General features: G+C 39.1%; 1 protein-coding gene and 1 pseudogene across 16 annotated transcripts in view; both read left to right on the top strand.

Annotated features, from left to right (window-relative positions):
* Positions 1-3747: 3747 nt before the first annotated feature.
* LOC113644730 lies at positions 3748-8585 on the top strand (annotated as a pseudogene).
* A 1694-nt stretch (positions 8586-10279) lies between these two features.
* ptk2ab (protein tyrosine kinase 2ab) overlaps positions 10280-24468 on the top strand; it is a 62545-nt gene continuing 48356 nt past the window's right edge. For 7 of the 16 annotated variants that reach the window (XM_047811845.1, XM_047811848.1, XM_047811841.1 and 4 more), the window contains exons 1-2: positions 12029-12231; positions 21388-21414. In XM_047811845.1, the coding sequence (XP_047667801.1) occupies positions 12129-12231; positions 21388-21414 (130 nt within the window). In that variant the 5' untranslated portion in view covers positions 12029-12128. Of the gene's footprint in view, positions 10764-12028; positions 12232-21387; positions 21415-23746; positions 24128-24468 lie in introns of those variants that run through there. The other 9 variants (XM_047811850.1, XM_047811846.1, XM_047811839.1 and 6 more) reach the window with 8 other exon arrangements.

The raw sequence follows: 24468 nt of genomic DNA, 5'->3' as shown, positions 1-24468 counted from the left end.
TTCACAAATGTCGTCACTCAATGTTAGTGACCATCCTAAAGTGACTGAGTCTCCATCTGCTGTTCCTGCTCCAGTCCTGAAGCCCCTGAACATCTACATGTTGAAGTCGGCTGATCTGAATGAACAGAGTAGGATGCTGTGTGAGTCTCACAAATACAAGGTAAAAATACACTTCTACACAACACATTCATCACAACATGAGAAGTGTTTCCTTAAATACAACAGCGTGTACAGTATACAGTCTACTTTACACTAATATAGATATACTAATATATACAGTATAGTAATATGAAGCCAAACAAAACAAAACAAAACAGCATCTCACTCATCTCACTCTGTCTCTCTCTCTCTCTCTCTCTCTCTCTCTCTCTCTCTCTCTCTCTCTCTCTCTCTCCCTCTCTCTCTCTGCAGATGAGTACATGTTATCCCTTGTGGAGGAAATCCATCCATCTCGGGCCAAAGACATAACATGTTTAGTTATACAAGGAGCGAACAACTATGACCTGCTTAATATGATTGCGGAGCCCAATGATCTGCGTGCCCAGGTTCACAAACACACACACACACACACACACACACACACACACACACACACACACACACACACACACACACACACACACACACACACACACACACACACATAGAGGGGTTACTCTTTTTTTCATTTTTTTAGTATGTTTTAGTAAATTCTGTAGATGTTTATCGTTATATAAATTTTGCCCTGTCTGATTCATGCAGTTGACATGAATTAGCTTTACTTGTGTGGAAACAAAGCCACACCCACTAATGTCTTATTTACAGATATTCACATTCATGTATATCACTTGCTTGTTCAATCATATCTTGTGCTCTCACCTGCACGAAACCAAGCCAGCCAATGAGCAGTTAAGTGGCAAGCACAGATAAAAGTGGGGGGTTGAGTCAGGAAGGGCATCAGACATAAAACCTGTGCCATGGTGGATCGGTGGACTTGCTTATTCAATCATCATACACAAATCATATAGATGAAACACTGTAATGTTCTGTAATATTCATGTGTGTGCAGGTCGAGCAGATTGTTGCTGTGCTTCAGGCGAGGGAAGCTGGCCAGGACGTGGTGTGTACTCTGATGTACACAATAATTCTGCTACACAATTTTATTCTGCACTCATTACACATTACATGGCCGGAAATGAAACATGATTTGGTTTGATACACAGTATAAGGCACAAGCTCTCTTCTGCTTGATGAAGAGCTCTTAAAAAAACTTGCTTAAATGGACACCAGATATTTCTTCAATCTGTTGAATAGAAAACATGCAGAATAACAATAATTTTGGAATTTCATAATAATTATTATGACCAGAGCAATAATAATTATATTGTGATATTTATTTTATATATAATATAAAAGAAATATAACAATACAATAATCAGTGTATGTCTACTTTTCTTTTTTCAGCATTTTCCTGCACCCAAAAACAACATGAGGAGGCGAATGAAGAAGTACATCCAATAAATTCAGTAAACTGTATATTTTATAAATGTTATAACAAAACCTCTGTACAATAAAAAAAAGTATTGATTAATTATAATCAATTATTTAAGGGATAGCTTCAGACCATTTTTATGCTTCCTTTTTTTTACTGAATAATGTTAATCCCCAAGTAATGCAACAGAATCCAAACTTATTTGTTATGGGAAAGTAAGATAGTAAGTGAAAGATGAAGATCAGTGGTCCTGCCGTTACAGTTGTAATGTGTCTGCAGAAGCTCCTGAGCTTTTAGTGCACCAGCTGTGGTCATGATTACTATGGCTTCATCAGGAACAATCAGTGCATCAAACCACATGCAACCTGAGCAGGATATCGTTCAAGATCTCTGAGTCTACTGTGATAAAAAAAAAAAGACCATATGCAAAGAAATAATAAAAGACAATGTAAAACTTAAATGACTTTTTAACGGTATGATGCCGTATACAATACGCCACCAGGAGGCGCCCGATATTGAAAAATTATAGGCTGTTTTACAGCACTGCAAAAATCTTAACAGATCACATCCTGTTCATTTAATCACCTACATTATTTATGTATACATTCATTCATCAATACAGTCATTTTATTTATGTATTTGTTTATTTGTTTAAATGGATATTAATATACTTTGTCTATGAAAACCCCATTGTTTCTGTAGTAAGTAATCATCTGTACATCTGAACAAAATCTGTACATCTGAATAACATCTGTACAGCCGGATTCATTGTAACCTGCTTCTAAATACTTCAGATTACTGATAACTAGAACAGCTACGCAAGGGAAAATGGGGATAAAGCAAATTTTATTAATGAATACTTTGAAGTTCATAAAGAAAATCTAAGTAAATAGTAAAAAGTTAGTTTTTCTTTTTCTCATGTAAATGTACAGTAAGATTACATGTGCTACACTTCCATACTTGAGTAAAGTATAAATAAAAGGATGCAGTTAATCATATACATCATTTCTAACCCTGATAATAAGGTCTATTGTATGTTATTAAAATCTCTAGTTATGATTCAGTCAAACAAAATAAAGTATTAAATATTCTAACAATATATGAGGTTTTTTCCCCCAATTAATGACAGTGGTGACAAACAAAGGTATTATTTATTATTTGGTTGATTTAGTCATAAGTCTGTTTGACTGGACACTTGAATTGAATTAAAACTTTTGACTGATAAACACAAAAGCTTTAATTGAAGTGTTTGCTGCTAAATGTTGTTCTACATGATAGTGAATTATAGGGTGTATTTATTTTTCCCTACCATTTTCTTTCTGAAGTGGTTATGTGTGATGCAGTGTGTGTTCTGTCACCTTTCTATCATAGCCAGCACATTATATAACAACATAGATGGATGTTCTGTAGCGCTCTTCATACACAGGGTTGCTGGGAGCCTGGTGTCTACATCAGGGGAGATGAGGCACAAGGTGGGGCACCTGTACACACACACACACACACACACACACACACACACACACACACACACACACACACACACACACACACACACACACACACACACATAAAATATAAAGATGAGATATCATGATCTCTGATATCATGATCATCATCGTGACATAATTATTAAGGATGCCAACATTGTAAGGTGATATTATCCATCTGTGTGTGTAATATTTCTTTTCCTCTTTTTCTGTAGTGAAACGTATCAATCCCTGACTTGTGCTGCTAACAGCAGTTACAGCATTTACTTGCGTATACACTCACAGAAGCCCACGTTTAACTAATGGCACTCTGATTGACAGGAAGAGTAACTCTATGCCAGGCTTCATTCAACCCAATGAAGGATCTTTTTTTTAAAAAAAACACATTTTTTTAAAATAATGCAGCAAAACTATTTTACTGACTGTTAAATATAAGAATTAAAATGTTCTAAAAACAGAAATTTCTTATAGAAACTTCTTTCAAAAACAAAATGTTTGCAAAAAAGCATGTTACACAAATAGAAATGAGTGGGGAAAAAATATTCATTTATTCGCAGATGACATCTCAGTCATTGGTCTCATTACAGGTGAGGATGACACCGCCTAATCGAGTGAGGTGTTAAAATTGTTTACATGGTGTGAGACTAAAAGTCTCCCACTGAACACCAGCAAGACGGAGGAGATGGTTGCGGATATGAGGAGGGCTAAAAGTTTTCATCATCCACTACTGATTGGAGACTCTGAAATAGAAAGAGTGAAAAGTTCTTTGGCATTCACATGTGTGAGGACTTAAAATGGACAAAGAACATGGTGTAGCTGGTAAAAAAAGGGCCAAGCAGAGAATGTACTTCCTTAGAAGACTGAGAGCAGTGCTACAGTCTGACATGGTTCCTCAGTCCCATGTTAGGCTTAATTTTTACACCTCTGATCGGCTCATCCAGTGACCGCTGCACCCTCAGGTGGGGTCGAAGAAGGCCCTTCATTCTGGCTCTGTGTGTAGGACTGTTGCTCGGTTTAGCACTTTTTCTCAACGGCTCTCTAATGGGTAACATTTCTCTTTGACTTTATGTTTAATGTGACTAAAGTTGAAGTGCTAAGTCATGATGAAAAGAAAAAACGTGTAAGCTTTGTTCTCATCCTCAAACCCTTTGTCCTGTGCAGTTTCACCGACATGTTGTGTGTGGGCTTCTTTGTTTGCATTTGTGTGTCTCAGGCCAGACTGCAGGGGATGTTCCTGGTAAACAGCCCGTTGGGATCATTCTGACAGTGCTAGGTGTAGTGGTGATGGACTTTTGTGCTGATGCTTTAGACGGACTAATCAGAGCCTACCTGCTGGACGTCGCTGACCTTATTATAGAAGAGGATCCTTTTGAAGCTTATGAAGACAATCAATCTGAGTCAGAGGTCTGAGACTTCCCGAATCTGAGACTTCCCGAATGTAACGAGATGTAAAAGTGACTCTGTTCTTGCTGTACCAGACACTACCATTGAGCTTGATCCAGGACTTCAACAATGAGATGCCATTTGAATATTGCCAAAACAGCAGCTGTCAGGCCAATCACTGCTCCAACCTCCCACAGCACACCGATACTACAGGGAGCAATGGGCACAATAAGGCTACCAAAGGTACCAACGGTGACCTTGCCGGGGACGCCAAGTCAAAATGTGATGTGAACCATCAAAATAAAGCTGGATAACAAGACTGCAGGAGCGTCGGAGGCTGCAGAAAAGAGGGAGCACATCATCTGGAACGGATGAAGACGATGACAGCGAGAGTGAAGAAGGAGAAGGAAGTGTTACTACTGTGAAGCTGCTGTGGTTGTCCATGTTGAAAATGCCTCCACAGCTCTGGCGCCTGTGCATATGCCATCTTGCCATATGGTTCGCCATTATCTCCCAGGCCGTTTTCTATACTGACTTCATGGGACAGGTCATCTATGAAGGAGACCCAATGGTAAGAGGAACTGTGGCTTCTCTCATGAGTATTTTTAATCCCTGGTTCTGAATTACAATCACTACAGACACCAGACATGCCTTTTCTACATTTAGGCTGCTGCAAACTCCACTGAGCTTCAGAACTACCATAAGGGAGTACAGATGGGATGTTGGGGGTTAGTTATCTATGCTGCCACTGCTGCCATCTGCTCAGGTATGTTTTACAACCACCAAAGTTTTTATTAAAGAACAACAAAGTGATAAATCTAGCAGTGGATTTTTAAAAATTCATAAAGTACAAACTTGTTCTGTAACTTTCGCTGCTATTCTAATTGTCTAATTTGTATACAAAGTGGCATTTGAGAATATTGGTAGAAAAGGATTAAACGTTAAGCAAGGACAAATGCAAAAAAAAAGACACACACACAATGATCATGCTAGAAGAGATTTAAACATGTGATAAGGGAGATAAAAACTCTGAGCACTGTGTTACTGAGTCTTTATTTAATAATGTTTGTATAGATTAAAAACGTAATGCTGGACTGCGGTTAACCAAGTTCCTGTGGTACTAATACCAACTTCCTTGTAGCTAGACTGTGGAGTATAATTGTTAGAGATGTGAGCGGTGTTGGGCTTATCGCTTAATCTTCACACAGCTTGTGCCATCTGCCTCGTAACCGAAGTGTCAGACATTTAAAAGAAGGATTGCTGAGGCAGTAAAGAGTTTACACTACAGACACAGTGCACAGATTTGAATATAATAACCAACTCAATAACACAATATATACAGCATGCTACCTTTCAGTATACTACATTTCCTCAGTACATAAATAAAATGCTTGGAAAGTCTCATGTTAATGCTGATTCATAGCAAATGGAACGTAATACAACAACACAGAAAATGACAATAATATACCATCAGTCAGAATGGGACTTTTGTTTTTAATTCTTCACATTCGCTCTCACAGTACATAACACTGATGTTCTGTCTTTTATAGCTGTGCTTCAGAAATACCTCAACAGCTATGACCTTAGCATTAAAATCACCTACATGGTGGGAACACTAGGCTTTGCTGTTGGCATGGCTGTAATGTCCATCTTCCCCAACGTCTATGTAGCCATGATAATGATAAGCAGCATGGGATTCATTTCTATGAGTATTTCCTACTGTCCTTATACTCTGCTCGGGCAGTACCATGAGATCAAAGAGGTAAGATAACTGTATTTTATCTGCAAATCTCCTAGCATTACACTAGTAGATTTTGACGTGTATTAATATTGTTCATTGTCACTTGATAATAATTAGAGACCATTGGGTACTTCCTCTTGTTTTTTCTTTATAGTACATCCACCACAGTCCAGGTAACTCCCGCAGAGGTTTTGGTATCGATTGTGCCATCCTGACATGTCAGGTTTACATTTCTCAGATTTTGGTGGCCTCGGCTCTCGGGGCAGTCGTGGACACCGTAGGCTCAGTGAGAGTCATCCCAATGATGGCTTCAGGGGGCTCCTTCATCGGATTTCTTACTGCTGATGAAAACGCACAAGCCCCATCAATGGTAAAAAAAAATTCATTTTCTTTTGCAGTATTATCCAGAATTCATAATTCATAATTACATCCCTGTTTTGTACTGCCATGAGAACAAAAACAACGACAATGGTCACATCTCTGACAGGGAGAAGCGTTCCCTTATTTCACACAGTCTTGTTGGAGTTGCTTTTGCAACAACAACACAAGCAGGCTTGATTTTTAGCTGGATAACAAGTAGTGCTTGTAACAGAAGCACAGAAACACTCTCTCTCTCTCTCTCTCTCTCTCTCTCTCTCTCTCTCTCTCACACACACACACACACACACACACACACACACACACACACACACACACACACACACACACACACACACTCAGCTTTAACAACAGCCTTAACTATGCAGCCTTAACTTTTTCTATTCAGTTTTCATACCATGGACTGCGATTCACATTGCTATATCACATTTAGTCATATACCTTGTCTGAAAATGACTGCTGTTTTACTGCTGTGTGATTTGTTCATGATCATTTTATGCAATCCAGCTTGTTTACCAGAGATGACCTAAGACCACTTTTGTTGATCCACTTTTACAAACCAGATTCCAAAAAGTTGGGACACTTGGGTTGGGTTTGGGTTTGGGTTTGCATATTGAAAAGATCTTCTTTTAGTTCTCTTAGTACACATGAAACTTCTACTATGCTGCTACGAGACGTTTTTCCTTCCACCAGCAGCAGTTGAATGTTGATCATTTCAGTTGAATTGCTTCAAGACATTCATAGCAACATGGTATTAATTGTGTTTGATAAAGCAGATTTCAGCTGACCCTTAAATTGTATTATCCTGTTTTATGTTACTGAGATTCACTCACTCACTCACTCACTCACTCACTCATTTTCTACTGCTTATCCGAACGGGGAGCCTGTGCCTATCTCAGGCGTCATCGGGCATCAAGGCAGGATACACCCTGGATGGAGTGTCAACCCATCGCAGTGCACACACACTCTCATTCACTCACACACTACAGACAATTTTTCCAGAGATGCCAATCAACCTACAATGCATGTCTTTGGACCAGGGGAGGAAACCGGAGTACCCGGAGGAAACCCCCAAAGCACGGGGAGAACATGCAAGAGATTCAGCAACTATTATAATTATAATTAGTAGTAGTAGTACATTGTATTTTACTGCTGTGAAAGTGACTATTTTTGGTATTGTGTGGACCAAGTGACTTGTTTTACATTTTCTGGTGTTTAAAAAATTTGTTCAACAATTTGAAAATTTGAAAATTTTTAAACAAAGTGTAAACAAACCTGAGGTGTGACACCATCACCATTTCTACACCATCACAAGCTCACCAATCACTGAGAATCCATTTCAATCCTACTAAAATCACTCCTGATGCAAATAACTCACTAGATGGCATCAAGCCATACATTATGCTTCACTTTTACACCCACTTCATTATAACTATAAAATATCCAGTTGTCATTCAGACAGCACCCCCCCCCACACACACTCTCTCTTTCTCTTTCATTGATATTTATTATGCAGACATACAGTCAGTTCTGCTGTATGATCATAGCCGCAGTTTCAGTGTTCTGCCGTATTATGCTATGTGAGTGTGTTTTGTGATTAATAACCTTAAATCCATGCTGCAAATTGACAAAAAAATTGAACATGAGGAGATGAATGTGTTATTTCTCTGCAACCCATGTCTAGGTTCAGCAGATGGCAGTATCACATCCTACATTTAACTGACAAACCCCAGCTTCAGGAATGACATGATGTTAGACTGCAAAGGATCATTGTGTAAAAGTTCAGTCAGCTTTACAGTGGGACGTTGTGGTATGTCAAGCCAACAGATGCCATGTTTTAAATAGATGATCTAATAAATGCGAACAAGACATGAAACTAGATAGTTAAAATGTACATGGAATTCTGAGGAATAACAGAATGCCTGAGAATAAGATTTTCTTCTTAATTCAGTGATGAGAACAGCCACTCAGTTCAGGTAGTGGAGGTTAGTATTGTCTTTACAAAGCACTTAATCACTTGGTAATAAAGGTCATATTCCCTTTCATGATTGAGATTCATTGGTAAGAACACGTTTTTTTCATGTAGCACAGAGACATTGGTCTGGCTCAGTGTAAAGCAGTGTAGGACAGATCTGTTTATCCTTAGCATCAATGAGTTCATACAAGCATGTTTTGATCAACTAGTCATCGAAATCCAGAAAGAAACATGTGCTTAGACTCACAAATGTAATTACATCTGTGTTGACGTTGAATGTTGACATTTCCAGGAGTATTTAGTCAGAAAAATTATAAATGATTTTATTATCACCCTATTTTTGTGTATATATGTCATATCTATAAACAGTATGTATTGCCATGACAGTTTTTATAAAAAAAACTTGACAACAATTGAATGATACAAATAATGCTATTATATCAGTGAGATATAATATATGGGATCTCTAAAGCTGCTCATGCATGATCACTCTTATTACAATGTGAAACATTCAGGAGAATATTCCATTCTGGCATTGTAATGATAATTGAATGCGTATGACTATAAGATCAGTGTTTTCAGAGAGAATGTGATCCTTGGCTGACACTGGAGCTCATGAAGAATTCAGGCTGCATGTCTCTCGCCCATGCAGAGTGCTGTGATTGGCCTGCCTTAGCGATGCCCGTAGGAAGCTACACTACAACAATAAAGACCCCAGAGGAGTACCGCAGTACTGACATGGAAAAGGAAGGAATTTTTTTGTGATGTGTCTATTTAGACAGACACAGAAAAGATACACATATCCATCTTTCACCAGTGCCTGTGGGTGTGCAGCTATTATCCATGATAACATACTGTAGCTTTCTTTTATTTATTTTTTTTGTAAGTGGGGCATGAGTTAGAAGGTTAGGGAGAAACAGTGGTTCACTGAGTTGTGTGTGTGTATGTGTGTATGTGTGTGTGATTGTGTGTGTGTGTGTGTGTGTATGTGTGTGTGTGTGCATGTGTGTGTGAGCATGTGTGTGTGTGTGTGTGTGTGTGTGTGTGTGTGTGTGTGTGTGTGTGTGTGTGTGTGTGTGTGTGTGTGTGTGTGTGTGCATGTTTGCTTTTAATACGACTCCCTATTGTACCACAATAAGAAATTCATGACACACAATGTTGGGAAGCTTTTTCTTGTAAAATTTTAATAGGGTGTTAAAATAATAGATAACAGATAATTAACAGAAACCCAGCTTAGGCTGAACAGCTACCAAGAAACAGCGAATTACTGAAACAAATGTGACATTGTTGTTCATTTATTTTAAAGAACATGCTGAAATGCAATCAGAAAATCTCAACCAATCATTGAGGGCAAAACAGACAAATCCATTTACCAGCATGTTTTTGACATGTAGGACAACCCTTTAACCAGCATTCAGTATCAACTCAGAGGTCCTGGGGCTGTAGGCAGCAGAAATACCAGTTGTACCACTCAGTACCACCAGTTGCCAATCTCAGACACATTCTGATCAATTTAGTCAAGTAATAAGGAAGCTGGAAAATAACCTACCAGCTTGGTTTATGTTTTGGTGTCTGCTATTATGGACCAAGCTGAAACATGTAGCAGCGTTATTTGTTTTTCTTCATGTAGCTTCATTTTGCTCTACATCAGCGGTGTCCAATCTTATCTGCAAAGGGCCGGTGTGGGTGCAGGTTTTCATTCCTACCAAGCAGAAGCCACACCTGATTCCACCTGTTTTATCAGTTGTTCTTAGATTTTAGTAGATTCTGGTGTGGCTTCTGCTTTGTGGAATGAAAAGCTGGACCCGGACACCGCTGCTCTACACTGTGTACAGTAGTCGGGGGTCTTCTGTAGCCCACGTGTACTGTGTTAATAAAATAATCAAACTCTAGTCTAAACTTCTTGGCATTTTTTTGCACCAGGATGAGATCCCCAATCTTTAATCTTACTCTAATGTTTCTGCCTGTAAAACTGCTAGGTTTTCTGGTCAGGGTTTAGTCTGTATTGTTTGTATTGTTGATTAGGATTTACTCTGGCTGTATTTTTGAGTAGATACAATAACGTTGGGAAACACGGTGTTTTTGTTTCCACACTGTGCCATGTCCCTCAAGCCGGTTGTTGGCTGTGAGGTCAGTCAGCCATATTGGCTCCATCACAGCCCAGGATGCAGTGGGACTGAGCTGCTGAACAGAAGAGGGAGTTTTCTGCTTGTGTGGAGCTGAAACACCCCCACGGACCCCACTGAGATTTTAAAGCAAAACACACCGAGAACTAAAGACGTCCCACTGTCCGAATAAGCTTCACGAATAACGGATGAAAAGGGGACGGTAAGACTGCAGCAGATCCTCTGGAATATCTGTTTTTCCTTTTGTTTTCTTTTTATACACACACACACACACACACACACACACACACACACACACACACACACACACACACACACACACACACACACACACACACATATGTATAGCGGTAACTCACCGTGCTATTAGCCTGTTAGCATCGTGTGAACCAAACAAGTGAGCTAGCTCAGAAAGATCCTGTTTGTAATGTTGTTTTAAGAGCTTAAAACAGACTCGTTTGTGTTTATATTAGTCAACAATTCGAATTCGGGTGGTTTTATTAAACCGGAATGGACATGGATGAGGATAGAGAAAGGAAACAATCTCAGCCATTGATCAAATATTGATCTAATAAACATGCACAAACCCACTACTGAGTTCATTTGTGTTTGTAGGGACACAGAGAAAATCCTGTTTGTTTGTATGTTGCAGTGTTTGTGCTCTGTGAGTAGCATATTGTTGTCAGACTGAGGCAATATATCTGTAATTCAGAATGGAGGAAACACAACACTGCTACTAGACTCTTAAAAGTTACTAGACTCTTGTACCTTATTACTTTATTTTTCATTCACTCATTCACTTACTTTTAATTAGGGTCTCTATGAATCCCGAGTTTATCCCAGGAACACTGGGAGCGAGGAGGGAATCTACACCCTGCCTTCGGCTCCGATCCGTCTCAGGGCACCTAACTAACACACACACACACACACACACACACACACACACACACACACACACACACACACAATTACACATTAATTAACATCAAGGAGAAGTTTAGCCTAGACAGGTCCATCTACAGGCTTGTTTTTCCAGAGTTGGGAATATGTCAGAGAACTCAGATAAAAAAATAACAACAAGCAAAACGAGGAGAACATGTGAAACTCCACACCCGAGCTCAGGGTCAATCCACGGCTTTTGGAGTTGTTTTAAAGAAGTCTACAGGCTCGTGTTGACATCTTGACATATTTCAACGTTAAGCCGTTCTTACCTGCATTAAAGTGAACGGTTTTATTTGCTTACATGCATTAAGACATTTTTTAGCTTTTGCCTCTGAAAATCTTAATGTTTTTGCCTCCAAATAAGAATAACGGTTTATTCCAAATGCTTTCAGTAGGAATTAGAGGGAACACAGTCGGTTAAGTAAGTAGATATGCAAGGTGCTGGTCGTGGCAAGTTATAGCTGGTGTGTGTGTGTGTGTGTGTGTGTGTGTGTGTGTGTGTGTGTGTGTGTGTGTGTGTGTCAGAAAGCAGGAGTGGGAGGTGTCAGTGCAAGGAGCTCCATAGGTGTGTGTGTGTAGCAGGAAGCCATAGGTATGCTGTAATGCCACGATCAGGCCACAGATAATGCAAACAACAAATCACGCTCTAGAGAAAGAGTCTTTCTTTCGGCTGGATACATGGGAAAACATCATGCAGTTTTGGAGTTTACTCAGCTGTAGCACTGGAGGTACGTCATAGCTGGTTTTGTAAAACCTATAACTGGGACACATTGTGTTAGTTCAGATTTTGCTGAAAAAGCATTAATGTAGCCGCAGGGGCAGGATTTCGAGTAAACAGGGTGGCAGTGACTTTATCTTTGAAGATAAAGGATGAGACAGAAGAGGCTTTTTGTCATGTATTGGTTAAAGAGGGTTTTAAAATCTATTCTACACCAAACAGGTCAGAGTTTTAAGGAATAGAAAGACAAGACCAGGCGCAGAATAGACGTGATGAATTCCAGGAGACGTACTGTACCTTAACACTCATCTGCTTCAGGCTATAGGACTGTGTAGTCAAAGTACAAATAAACATTCACCATACACCACTTCTATAGACAGTTACAACAAGTACAGACAGACAAATTTAATACATCCTACTAAATCTAACAAATATAATCATTCAATACAATATGGAGGGAAGTCTTGGGATTTGATTTTAGATTTTGATTCAAGGTGCAAATATTTGACTTTATTCCATACAAATTCAGAAGTAAAGAAATTGAGATTCGGATGTTTAAGAACTCAACTTCTATTAGGCTACGATATAATTTGAAAATTCTGTTCAGATCACTTTTATTCAAAAATGTTTGCCACTGTTCCTTTTTTAAATGTATTTATTTATATTAAAGCCTGAATATGTTGCAAACAATTCTGTACAGCCACGTTTGTACTCACTGTACCTGTTGACGACATTAAATATCAAACTATCTGCAAAGTGTTAATCCTAATCCCAATTCCCATTCCATCCAGCAACACAAATCCAGACTGGCATTAAAATGTGTTTAATTGAATGTTTATAAATTTAATTGAACTTGTTAGTAGCATACACATGTAAATAATTTAGCTGTTTTTAAGCTTCAGGGATTGCAGTGCACTAATGTTTTTTGGTGTGGGTATGATTGAATTCTTCATGTTCACCCGTTACTCTATTATGGAGCTCCACAATTGCTACTAAAACATTTTTGGTGCTCACTTTCCATTGAGTCACTGTTCTACAATATCAGACAGCGATGTCTAGAATTGGTCAAAATATTTCTGACCCTCTGCCTGATATTAGATTAGTGTGTCTTTCTCCCAGCATTTTGATTTATGACCTTTAACTTTCCCAGCATACCGGATCAGACTGGCACATACTGACTGTATAATCATAATGGTATACAGTAAAATATCTTGTAGTTCGATTGCAGCTTTTGGAGACACCCAGATATAAGAAGGTAAAGAAATACCAGTAACACCGCATGATTTTAGAAAGTTATTATATTCGTTCTGTCTCTGTGCAGTAATAATGCTAAAGCTATGAATCATTTACATTTGCACAGATTAATATAAAGAAGTGTTTTCAGATGGGAGCATTTGTTATGCATATTGTCAGAAAGGTAAAGATGTAGGAATCAACACCAGCAAACAATTTAACATTTATCATTCTATGACTGTATAGCATTATTTCTTACCATTTACCCAACAGAGAAACAGAGAACATTTACCCAACTCATGTGAAAGCTTCCCAGTCCCATGTTTTAGGTGACCAAACCATGTAAAAACATACGACTTTTGATTACGATTCTTTGAAAAAAAAAAAAGATATAGAGATATATAAATAAAATAAGTAAAAATCTCATTGGTTGGTAAATGCTTTGAGTAGTTGTGTTCTGGCCATGAAAAGTATATTATTAATGTATCTTCATTTTCTGTCAGCAATCTAGCTGGGGACTGAAAAGCAGTTCATTGTGTTTTGAGACGCTTTTCTACTGAGTGTGGTTGTTAAGAGTGGTTATTAGAGTTACTGTAGCCCTCATGTGTAAACATTCTGTGTAAACTCTAGAACCCGTGTTACATGAAAATCCCAATAGATTAGCAGTTTCTGAAATACTCAGCTTTCAAAGTCAGTGAGATTATTTTATTATTTCACATTTCCCCCATTCTGTTTAATGTGAATATTTACTAAAGCTCTTGACATCTATCGTAAACATTATATACTTTCGGGCTGCTGCTAAATTACAGCCTTTTAACTGCATAAATGTGCAGGAATACGCTGTTTCTATTAAAGTGGTCAGAGAGTCCCATGATATATCTTTGTTTATTGTCAAGTTATCAAAAAAAAATCTGATACAGATTTGTATATTAACTATGCTTTTTTTATCAGAGCCTTAAAATGGCTGACATTGTTTTTGTGTTTATTAAAGATATCAGGGTAAAACAGTACAAGGTTATAATCATGTAAGAGAAGGAGGATTAGTGATTGATTTGTGTCTGTATTACACAGCGGTATAAGACCATGTGTTAGACCAAACAGTGTATAATATAACAGAGGGCTGCACTGATATATTGTGTATGTTAGAGTCTTGTCTATCCTAGTTCGAAATCCTCGGTCTGTCAGAAATGGGTTTAGGTCTCGAGGTAAGATTTGCTGCTGTTTTTCTATTAATGAAGATTCTGGAAAAGTTAAACTCAGTGGAGTGAGAATGTTTGTATTACCAACTTTCGGCTTAGTTATGAAATTATTGCAAATGTTTGAAATAATTTAATTGAAAATACAGCCTGAATGACTACTTTATAACTATAAATAAGGCCTCCAAGATTAATTCTAATATAATTGAGAGTCTTTAACTGTCTTCAAATCTGTTAGTTTGTTTGCACTTTTCAATAGTTTTTACTCTCATCACTCTTTAAGAGAGCGATGCAGCGGCACTTTAGTCCTTTACTGTGTTCCACACTCTCAGTGGTGGCTCAAGTCATTAAGGCTTGGATTGCTGATTAGAGGATCGGGGTTCAAGCCCGAGTACTGCCGAACTGCCACTGCTGGGCCCTTGAGCAAGGCCCCAGGGGCGTTGTATCATGGCTGTATGTTGGTGCTGTATCATGACCCTGCTTTCTGACCCCAACCTCTAAAGTTGGGATATGCGATAAGAAGAATTTCACTGAGCTGAAATGTTTATGTGACAGAATAAAGGCTTCATCTTCTCACCTCCATATTCATGCCTGTAGATCACAATCCAGCCAAAAATCACCATTTGCTGTTTCCACTGTTTCTACAATGCATTGATAATAAATATGAGATTAAATATCAGTGGATAATAGTGGGGGAGAAAAGAACACTCCTTTGTTTTGAGGAGTTAATAACATCTCAGCCAACATCACAGACACTACACACAATATGTTTCTTTATAGGGTGTATTATAGTATAGAATGTATGTAATTTATATATGTATTGTATACACTTTTTATTGGGATTAACACCCTGTGCTTTGGTCAGAGTAAAGCGTTAAACTTTAGGCAAACATTGAGGTGAAGTCAAGAATCTAAAGTCCGGGACTGAGTCAAGAATATAAAGTTCGGGACTCCAGTCTGGAAGTATTTTGGACTTAAAACCTGCGCCTAGAATGTTATGGGCTCTTTGACACTTTACTTTGTTTATGATGAGTCTGTGTTTTTTTCAGACATGTCTGTCTTGTCATATCACAACCAATGATAAAGTGTGATGTGGACGCTTCGTCTTAGTTCATGGCCATTAGCAATATATCTCCAGGAGCGCTGAGGCAGGACATCATCATATCAACGGTAAACATGTATCGCAGTCAAACAATAATACAATGAATATTTAACACAGCTTTAATCATTCTAAGATTGGCGAAGCATCAGATGATAAAATATGCAGGGGCTGATTAATGAGACATGTTCTCAGTGCACGCGTTCTAGCTTTTGCATTTTTTCCTTTTTATCTCAAAAAAAAAATCTGTGACTTGCCCAAACACAACCATGTTTAGCTGGATGTATTGCTGGAGTATTACAGATGTGTCTTAATTTGAACATACAGGGAGTTTTTTTGGCTGAAACAAAATAAGAATCATCTTTAATGCTGTATATCCAGCTTTTTACTCCTGTACAGCTCCTGAATTTAAGATTTGAGAATATTAATGTAACATCGTTATAAAGGAAAGTCTTTACATTCCATAGAGTTATATGTGACTGAGTCGGCTGCTGGCTATTGAGACATACGCTGACGTGCTTTCACTTGTTCCATTTACTTCCTGTTCCCTGTACTTCCTTTTGGTGAGGTGATAGAAGAACCAGAAAAAATGTATTTAGCATTGTTCATTTATTTAAAGTCCAGTCAGGGGAGAAGACGTGTCGAAGATGTGTCATGCTGGCAATCCTGCATTAATAATTCACAGTTAGTCACTCCCTGAGCTGTCAGACTGGAATTGGTAGGAGTTTAAAAACACATCTGTCGTCATGTTGGAAAAGAGCTATGGCCAAAGACCTGCTCCCAGTTCCAGACTGTTTTGGTAGAGCTTTCACACAGAGCAGCAAGATCTCATCACAACAGAGAAGCCATTCCCATTTGGTCTTGTCTGTAAACAAGCTTACTAACATTAGTCATGTTTCAACCTAAACTATTACGAAAATGTGTTTATGCCTCCACCTGCGAAGCCTTATTTTCTGTTGTTACCCAGAATGAGTTCACAACCGGGTAGTTGGTTATCTCTGAAATAACTGACTAACGACATGACATAAGATTATTTGATCATTGATATGCACACTTCTACACAAACAACTCCTGAGATGTAGTAGGGAAGTGGTTGAGGTGTTGGACTACCAATGACAGCAGCTCCAACAAACTGCAACTTTTGGGCCCCTGAGCAAGGCCCTTACCCCATAGTTGCTCAGTTGTATCAAAATGTAAGTGCGTCGGCCATAAATGTACATGTGAGAGGAATTTCAGTCGATGAACCGCTTGTGTATACAGCACATTTGATTAATGTACTTCTCCAGTCCTCTTTATCTTGGTCAGTTATACACACGAAAAGTAAATAAGTACCTAACCTTGTGTAGTGTGACAGACAGTCCTTCATCAACAGTGAGAATACGAGTGTGACACTGAGCAACATTTGAGTGTGCCGGTCAGGTGTCCACATACAAGGTATACACATATATTTGGTCTCTCTATAGTCCTTTTAAGGGTTTATTAAATAATTATGGTGTTTAGTTTACGGTCGTACCCCTTTTTGATTGGGGATCACTCACAACAAGAAGAGTTTAGATCGAGTTAATCAGTTCTTAACTACCTCTTTTACTCTTTGCTGAGTACAGTCCAATTAGTCATGCTCATGGTGTGGTATGAGACCCAGCCGTCTATTCCCTCTCGCTCTCAGTTCATGAATGAGAATGATCTCTACCTCTCTGTAGACCTCAGTATGCTCAGTGTGTCCATGTGTAAATGTTTGTAGGATTTGTAGCATTAAAGGTAGGGTCTCCGATTTTTGAGAAATGCTTCAGAAAACTGTGTCGGGCTGAATAATAAACAAAAATCAAAACAAACGTGTAGCCAATGAGCAGAAAGGGGCGGGTTTGTCAATATGCAGCGGAGAGAGTGTTCAGTGCGCATGTGTGACATTAGCAGAAAGCGGTTTTAGCATTGACATGGAGGATAAAAACAAAGAAAGAAAGAAGAAAGGCTTACGATAAGGCAAGAAGCAGGACCGTGTTAATATAGGATCAGCTTTCCAGCGCTGGAGAGAACTGAAGGAGCGGGAAGTTGGCCGCATATTCACAGATTGGAGTCAATAACTCCTGAGCTAAACGCTGTTACTAAACAAATAACACCTCTTTTCTATCGTAGTAATGTAGAGAGGCAGCTACAACCGCGTTTTGCTAGTAACAGCGTTTAGCTCAGGAGTTATTGACCTGGGAAACTCCAATCTGTAAATATGCGGGCAATTTTACTTAAGACGCCGGGGCGCTTTTTTCCTTCTCGATAGGTGAGTAAGGTTGGTTTTGCTTTGTTACACAGAACTAATATATGCCGTCCTTTGCATGATTATGCTTGTGTGTTATTTTGCTTGTTTGTTTATCTGCAATCGTATTGTTCTTCCCTTCAGCTATGATAACGACACATTTCTTTCCATTTGTTGCCTGGGTTACGTATGTATGTGTGGGCGGAGCTATCAATACAGGGGTGCGACCCATTTGGTTTAGGGGCGTGTTTGTTTTGGTGATTTCAAATGTCAACATTGGCTTTCAAACATCGGAGACCCTGCCTTTAAGGTACAATTTAAATGTTTCGAATACACGTCTAAAGCACCTGGTGCTCAAAGGTAGAATATAAATCTGTCTTTCTCTCTGATATTTCCGACCTCAACAAGACTTGTAATAACGTATATGGAGAGCAGCAATAAACCCTGCAGTGTTGCTGTAAAAAACTCACAAGCTCTAACAGACGACTAAAGTGTTGAATAATGACTAGTTCATAAATATTTCTACACGTAAGTCATACATATTGCACAATGTACACCTTTAAAGTAGTCCTCAAGTCTTCCTCAGGCATCAGGAAGCACTTCAAATATAAACAACAGAGGTGTCTCAATTAAATACGACACTTACCGACATTCCCCAAAACCAGTGTGGAATAAAGCTGGTAGAATGTCAGTACTCACAGTTCCTCAGTCTCGACCATGTCACGCAAGCTAATAAATGATCTCTTTTTGGTTTTTATTTTCATTTCGCTGATGCAGTATCTTATGTTTGTACCCACAGCAATATTACAAGAAATGTAAGAAATGCAGTTGGAGCTTTTTCCTAAAGTATAAACAATCTAGTAGCCTAATTTAAACCACCGCATTATATCTGACTCGTCTCCAACACAAACTGCTTTTTTTGTCACAGTTTGTGAGATGACGCCTCTACTCTTCTAGTCCGATTCATTCCGTTTGTGTTTATCTTCTCACTTCTAGTCCGATTCATTCTGCTTGTGTTTATCTTCTCACCGTGAATAATGTTAGGAATCATGTTTTTGTATGCAGTTGCATCCCTAAAAAAATACAAAACCCCGATTGAATCGTATTTACTTCCATCCCTAATAATTTCCATCTCACGAAACATTCTGTAGGATAGAGTGAGTAGTAAAGTAAAGCAGTTACAGATGTAAGCTGTCAATATTCCAGAGCTACCCAGCTGAATGTTCTTGATTGATTTGTTGTGTCTGTTTCTTTGTGTCACTTGGATTGGTCTTAGTCGGGCTAGAACAAAATTAAAACTACATTGCCTTGTGCTAATCTCACCATTGTATCCATGAAATGATTTGACTTGAACATTATGATAAATCACATTGGATGTCTATAGTTGCTTATTATTCATTTACATTTACAGAATTTAGCAGACACCTTTATCCGGAATTACTTACAATTTTATTTCAATTTATGCAACTGAGCAATTGAGGGTTAAGGGCCTCGCTCAGGAGCTGGGATTCGAACTCATGAGCGATCGATCGGTAATCCAAAGCCATAAGCACTGAGCTTCCACATCTCTATTACTCAATCAGTCATAGAGAAAAACCAAGCACAGGTCAGTGTGATAGTTATTTTTTCATGCTGTAATCGAAAACAAGAGATGCACTTAATAATTCTTATTGTCTATCTATGTAGGATGTCGATCGATCTTTAACTTCTGAAGATATTTTTAGTTTGCTGCCAGAAGCTCTGAGGTTGTGATTGTGTATTATTTGAGGATAGAAGCATGCACATTTTCTCTCTCTCTCTCTCTCTCTCTCTCTCTCTCTCTCTCTCTCTCTCTCTCTCTCTCTCTCTCTCTCTCTCTCTTTTATTGAAAGATCAACAAGTCTGATATCTGCTTCATATTGTGCTTACCATAAAGGATCATAGTTATTTAGCTTTGGAAAGTGTTAGCCCTCGTCCTCGTGCCAATTACGGTGTTGGTGTTTGTACCCAGCGTTTATTCAGCGTATACAGAGTGGTGTTACAGTAAGTGTTTCACAGGCTCATAACCCTTTCCAAGGTTTTTTCTGCTACTGCCGTTATTACAGGACGAGGATGTGGGGATGTGGTAGCCTAGTGGTTAAGGTGTTGGGCTACCAATCAAACGGTTGTAAGTTCGGTTCCTATGTCCACCAGGTTCCCACTGCTGGGCCCCTGAGCAAGGCCCTTAACCCTTAATTGCTCAGTTGTATAAAAATGAGATAAAATGTAAGTCACTCTGGATAAGGGCGTCTGCTAAATGCTGTAAATGTAAATGTGTTAGCTGAAATCCACAGCTGTCCGTCTCTTCTGCATGTGAATGAGGTGTAGGATCACTGCTGGCTCAGAACTGAATGTGTGTCATTCATTATGACAGACCCATAGTATAAGGAAAGAGACTGAGAGACTGATCATGGAAAATTCTGATTGGATGCAGCTTACAGGACCCCAAAATGGACTTCGATTCGCAGTAGCACTGTCTCAGCTGCAGAGTAAATCCTGATGTTTACATTTGTACATTTACAGCATTTAGAAGACGCCCTTATCCAGAGCGACTTACATTTTTATCTCTTTATTTTTTATTTTTATTTATTTTTTTTTTTATGCAACTGAGCAATTGATGGTTAAGGGCCTTGCTCAGGGGCCCAGCAGTGGCAGCTTGGTGGACGTTGGAACCGAACTCACAACCTTCCCATTGGTAGTCCAACACCTTAACCACTAAGCTACCACATCCCACAACTCTAAAACTCTAAAAAAAAAAAAAATGTGTGAGGATGTGGCTTTCACGGAGAAATGTAGAAGTTCAGCAGTAAATACTGTCATGTTCTGCTCTGTGTTGTATTACTTACCAGAAAACGATCAGCCGTTCTGTCCTCACTCATATATGTTCCTCTTTTATTCATATACAAGTTTGTGTGACACATATAAAAGAAGTCAATGATAGACTAATGCTAATACTACTGTATTAGTGTTTACTAAACAAGAATTTAGTAGTTAGTTGTAATGAAGCTCGTGTCCTGAAAGAACAACTCGCTTTGGGGGGAAAAAATAAACAAAGGCATTTGTTCTACATTAATCTGACTCATTTAAGTGACAGATCGTGGCCTCAGTGCTTGTGAACTGTTGTAATATTTCAGGTTTAGTGTTTATTTCGATGATGTAGTGTGCATTAGCTCTGCAGCTCTGACAGTGTGTGCAGCTAGAGGGCTCTCTCTTCTCAGACAATTTACCAGTCTGGTGAATGTCCGGTCTGTTACTGCTCTGCTCCCAATACACACACGGGTACACCACACTGCCTTAAATGGATGCTGTGTAGTCCTGGTGTTGTAAAGACTGGTGTGTGACTGGTTTCTTTTTCTCTCTTTTTTCTTGCAGATATTGCCAGGATTTCGTACTACGGAGGTAAGCAAATATCTAAACTATCCCTACAATGTTGGAAAGTGATCACTGCACCCAGAGCTTGCACTCACTTTGATGCTTTGACTGAATGTGGACACAGATTTCGAATATGGAAAGGGAGGAAGAACAAGAGGGACATTTCAGACATAGGGAGTTTTTTTTTTTTTTTTTAATGTGAGGCCGTACTTTGCCAATAAAGACCAGTATTGAGCACATAATGGCTTTTCCGAGCTGATATTTGAGCCGGTGCAGTTCTTGGGGGAGGGTTTGGGTTAGCAGGAAAAGAAACTATCTGGTCTCTGTTGTGGGGATCAAACCTATATTCTTGCAGGGACCAGGCTTTAAGACCAAGGTCACAAAAGAAAGAAACGCAGACACGAATAGAGTGGGAGATTTTCTGTTATGTAACAGGTTGAAATCTTAGTTCAAACTCAAGTGTGACTGAATTCTCGACTTTAAATATTACTGTAGAAATAACGCATTGGGCCACGTCACACCACCCCAGCATGCATCATTTTCATATAGCCGCATGGTCTGTTATGTGTTATTTCTTTTGTGTGTCACATTAATCAGAAAGCAGTGAGGGGGCACATTTCTCTAACTAATTCATTTAACCCCTGCACAGGTTTTCAGATATTTTGTAGCCAGGAAGTGCCTTAAGTGTAAATTCAAGTCCATGACCCTCTCAGTACAGATTTATTTAATGACCGTTTATTAAACGCATGCAACATGTCTATGTTTATCATGAACTCTCTACCAACAGAGTATATTAGTTTCATCTTGACCTTATTTATCTGCGTACTCAATTTTCTCGGGTTTTTCAATTAATCCTGTTACAATGACCAGGTAAAAGGAGTTATTAGTATAAGAACTCAATATAAAAACTTGGAAAAGGTTGTTGCTGGTTGTGAAAAAGACCCCCTTGATGTACTTCAGTGACCAATGGCAGTCCCCGGACCAGACTTTAAGAACCACTGATATAATTAATCGATTAGTTCATCTGCCTTCATCACTTTTTCGCCTCTGCTAAGAGGTATTGAGTGTAAATAACAGCATGAGAATCCTCTCATTCCAGGCCTCATCGTAGACTGTTTGATTTATTTGATAGCTGCATGATAGGTCACTGTTCTGATTCATTCTTCCCATGTAGATGTCTGAGACTTTGTGATTGTTCTGTAGTGACCAGAGAAATGTTGTTGTCTACCACTCTAAAGGTATTTAGTGGAGAAACTTTATGATTTGCATTGATTCCCACAAACTCTTCAGACAACTTCCTTCCTCTGTAATAAGGGGATTATTTAACATTCTGTACGCAAAACGTTAAACTAGCAGCAATTAGCAAGTGATCTGCATTTAATTGTCTTTAATGTTAGTCCACTGTCGTAGTAGATAGTGCCTTTCAACACCAAGCCACTAAAGTGTTTATTTTGATTTGAGCTCCTTCAATGCGATCCTATTTTCTCTACTCACTAATGACTGTTATATCAGTATATTGCATATGATAATGGACCAGGACTGATTTCACTTGAACTTAAGCCACAGAAAAAGTACTTTCATTTTACTTAAGTAATGATAATATTACTTAGTGTTACTTACTTTTTTCCTTACGGACACGCACTTTGTTTTTGTTTTTTTTAAAATATGTTTTAGGTATCTGTTTCAAAAATCTGTTACGTCTGCCAACATAAATTTAATAAAGCACTAAATAAATCATGCAGTATGTGACCTGCATCATTTCAGGCTCCAACTGCTTCCTGTCACAATAAGTTGACCTATAACCTTTGGGGAAATGTGGAGCACTAAATATTTGCTGTTGCATTAATATTAAAAGTTGAATAGTACATTTCCGTATAGCTGAATATCTTATATTGTCCGTAACGTCACTGTGCATTTGTTTGGCTGCCATTGTGCTGATGAGTGGTGAAGTGCACTCATCAAACCTGATCTGTAGCCTCTTTTGGGACATTCAAGCTGAGAGAATGTTAAAAGAGTTTTCTGAAAAGAATTAGTATATTGGTTAGGAAACTCCTCCCCCTTTTTCAGCTGCCCTGATTTGATTCACCCTGTCTTACGTTTCACACCCCTCCCTTTCTCATCGGCTCCATTCCTCGCTTTTTCTCTTTCCAAGTCGTGCTCACACGGCACACACAGACACACACACTGCAGCGTTGCTTTCCTTTTCATTCTGGATATCATCTCTGAAAGGAGGCAATACAAGGTGTCCTTCAGGAACCTGCATTTTATAGCTTGGGGATTTTTTTTCCTGTTTCTGTTTTGCCTTTTTTTTTTTTTTTTTTAAGTATCACTGGTTTAGTTCTGTTGGAATTACTGGCTCACTATGCACAAGGTGCTTCAGACGATTCAGTTTGTTCTCCTCTAGCAGTATCGATTTCTCTATCGGCCTGTTCTCATCTCGTTACACCTGCCGGGATTATTCTGTGCCAGCGTCGATCAGGGTTACTTGGTTAACAGGCAGCCACACCTCCTCACTGTGCCGCTGGCAGTGCAGAGGTCATAGAGGGCCAAGGTGGGCCCGGGCGGCCCCCCGCTCCCCATGTGTGCGAGGGGGAGCCGCAGAGCCGCTGGGCCTGGGAGAGAGAACCAGGAGGAGGAGCAGGAGGAAGAGGCGAGCGTATGGAGAGCAGCGGATGCAGCCCCTTTCCCCTGTGCTGGGCTCGCAGAGCCTGCGTCTACTCTTACACGTCTCCTCTGCCAAGTACGTCACCTGCATATTGTAGCTCTCTAGGTGTATGATGCTGTATGATGCTTAAAGCGTACTTGCATCCTCTGAGATGTACAGTGCTTTAGTGGCACAGATCCTGTTTAAGCCTGTGTTCGTTTGACATGTTCTATAAGCATGTTTAGAAGGATTTTATAGAAAGTGAACTTTTTGGGATGAAGACTGTGCTCTGATTCTTAAGCATGAGTCTTTCTGAAAAATGGTTCACACTCATTTAGTGTTACCCCCCTACTAAAACTGCCCAGTGTAGGTCGTTCCACTCAGAGACTGTAGTAAGATGGTACATAGGACAAATAAATGAACTGGTGGAGAGTAGA

Source organism: Tachysurus fulvidraco, chromosome 3 (assembly GCF_022655615.1).
Source record: "Tachysurus fulvidraco isolate hzauxx_2018 chromosome 3, HZAU_PFXX_2.0, whole genome shotgun sequence".
NCBI classification, from domain to species: Eukaryota; Metazoa; Chordata; class Actinopteri; order Siluriformes; family Bagridae; genus Tachysurus; species Tachysurus fulvidraco.
The sequence above is the reverse complement of the archived record's forward strand: the minus strand, read 5'-3'. Positions and strand labels throughout refer to the sequence as shown.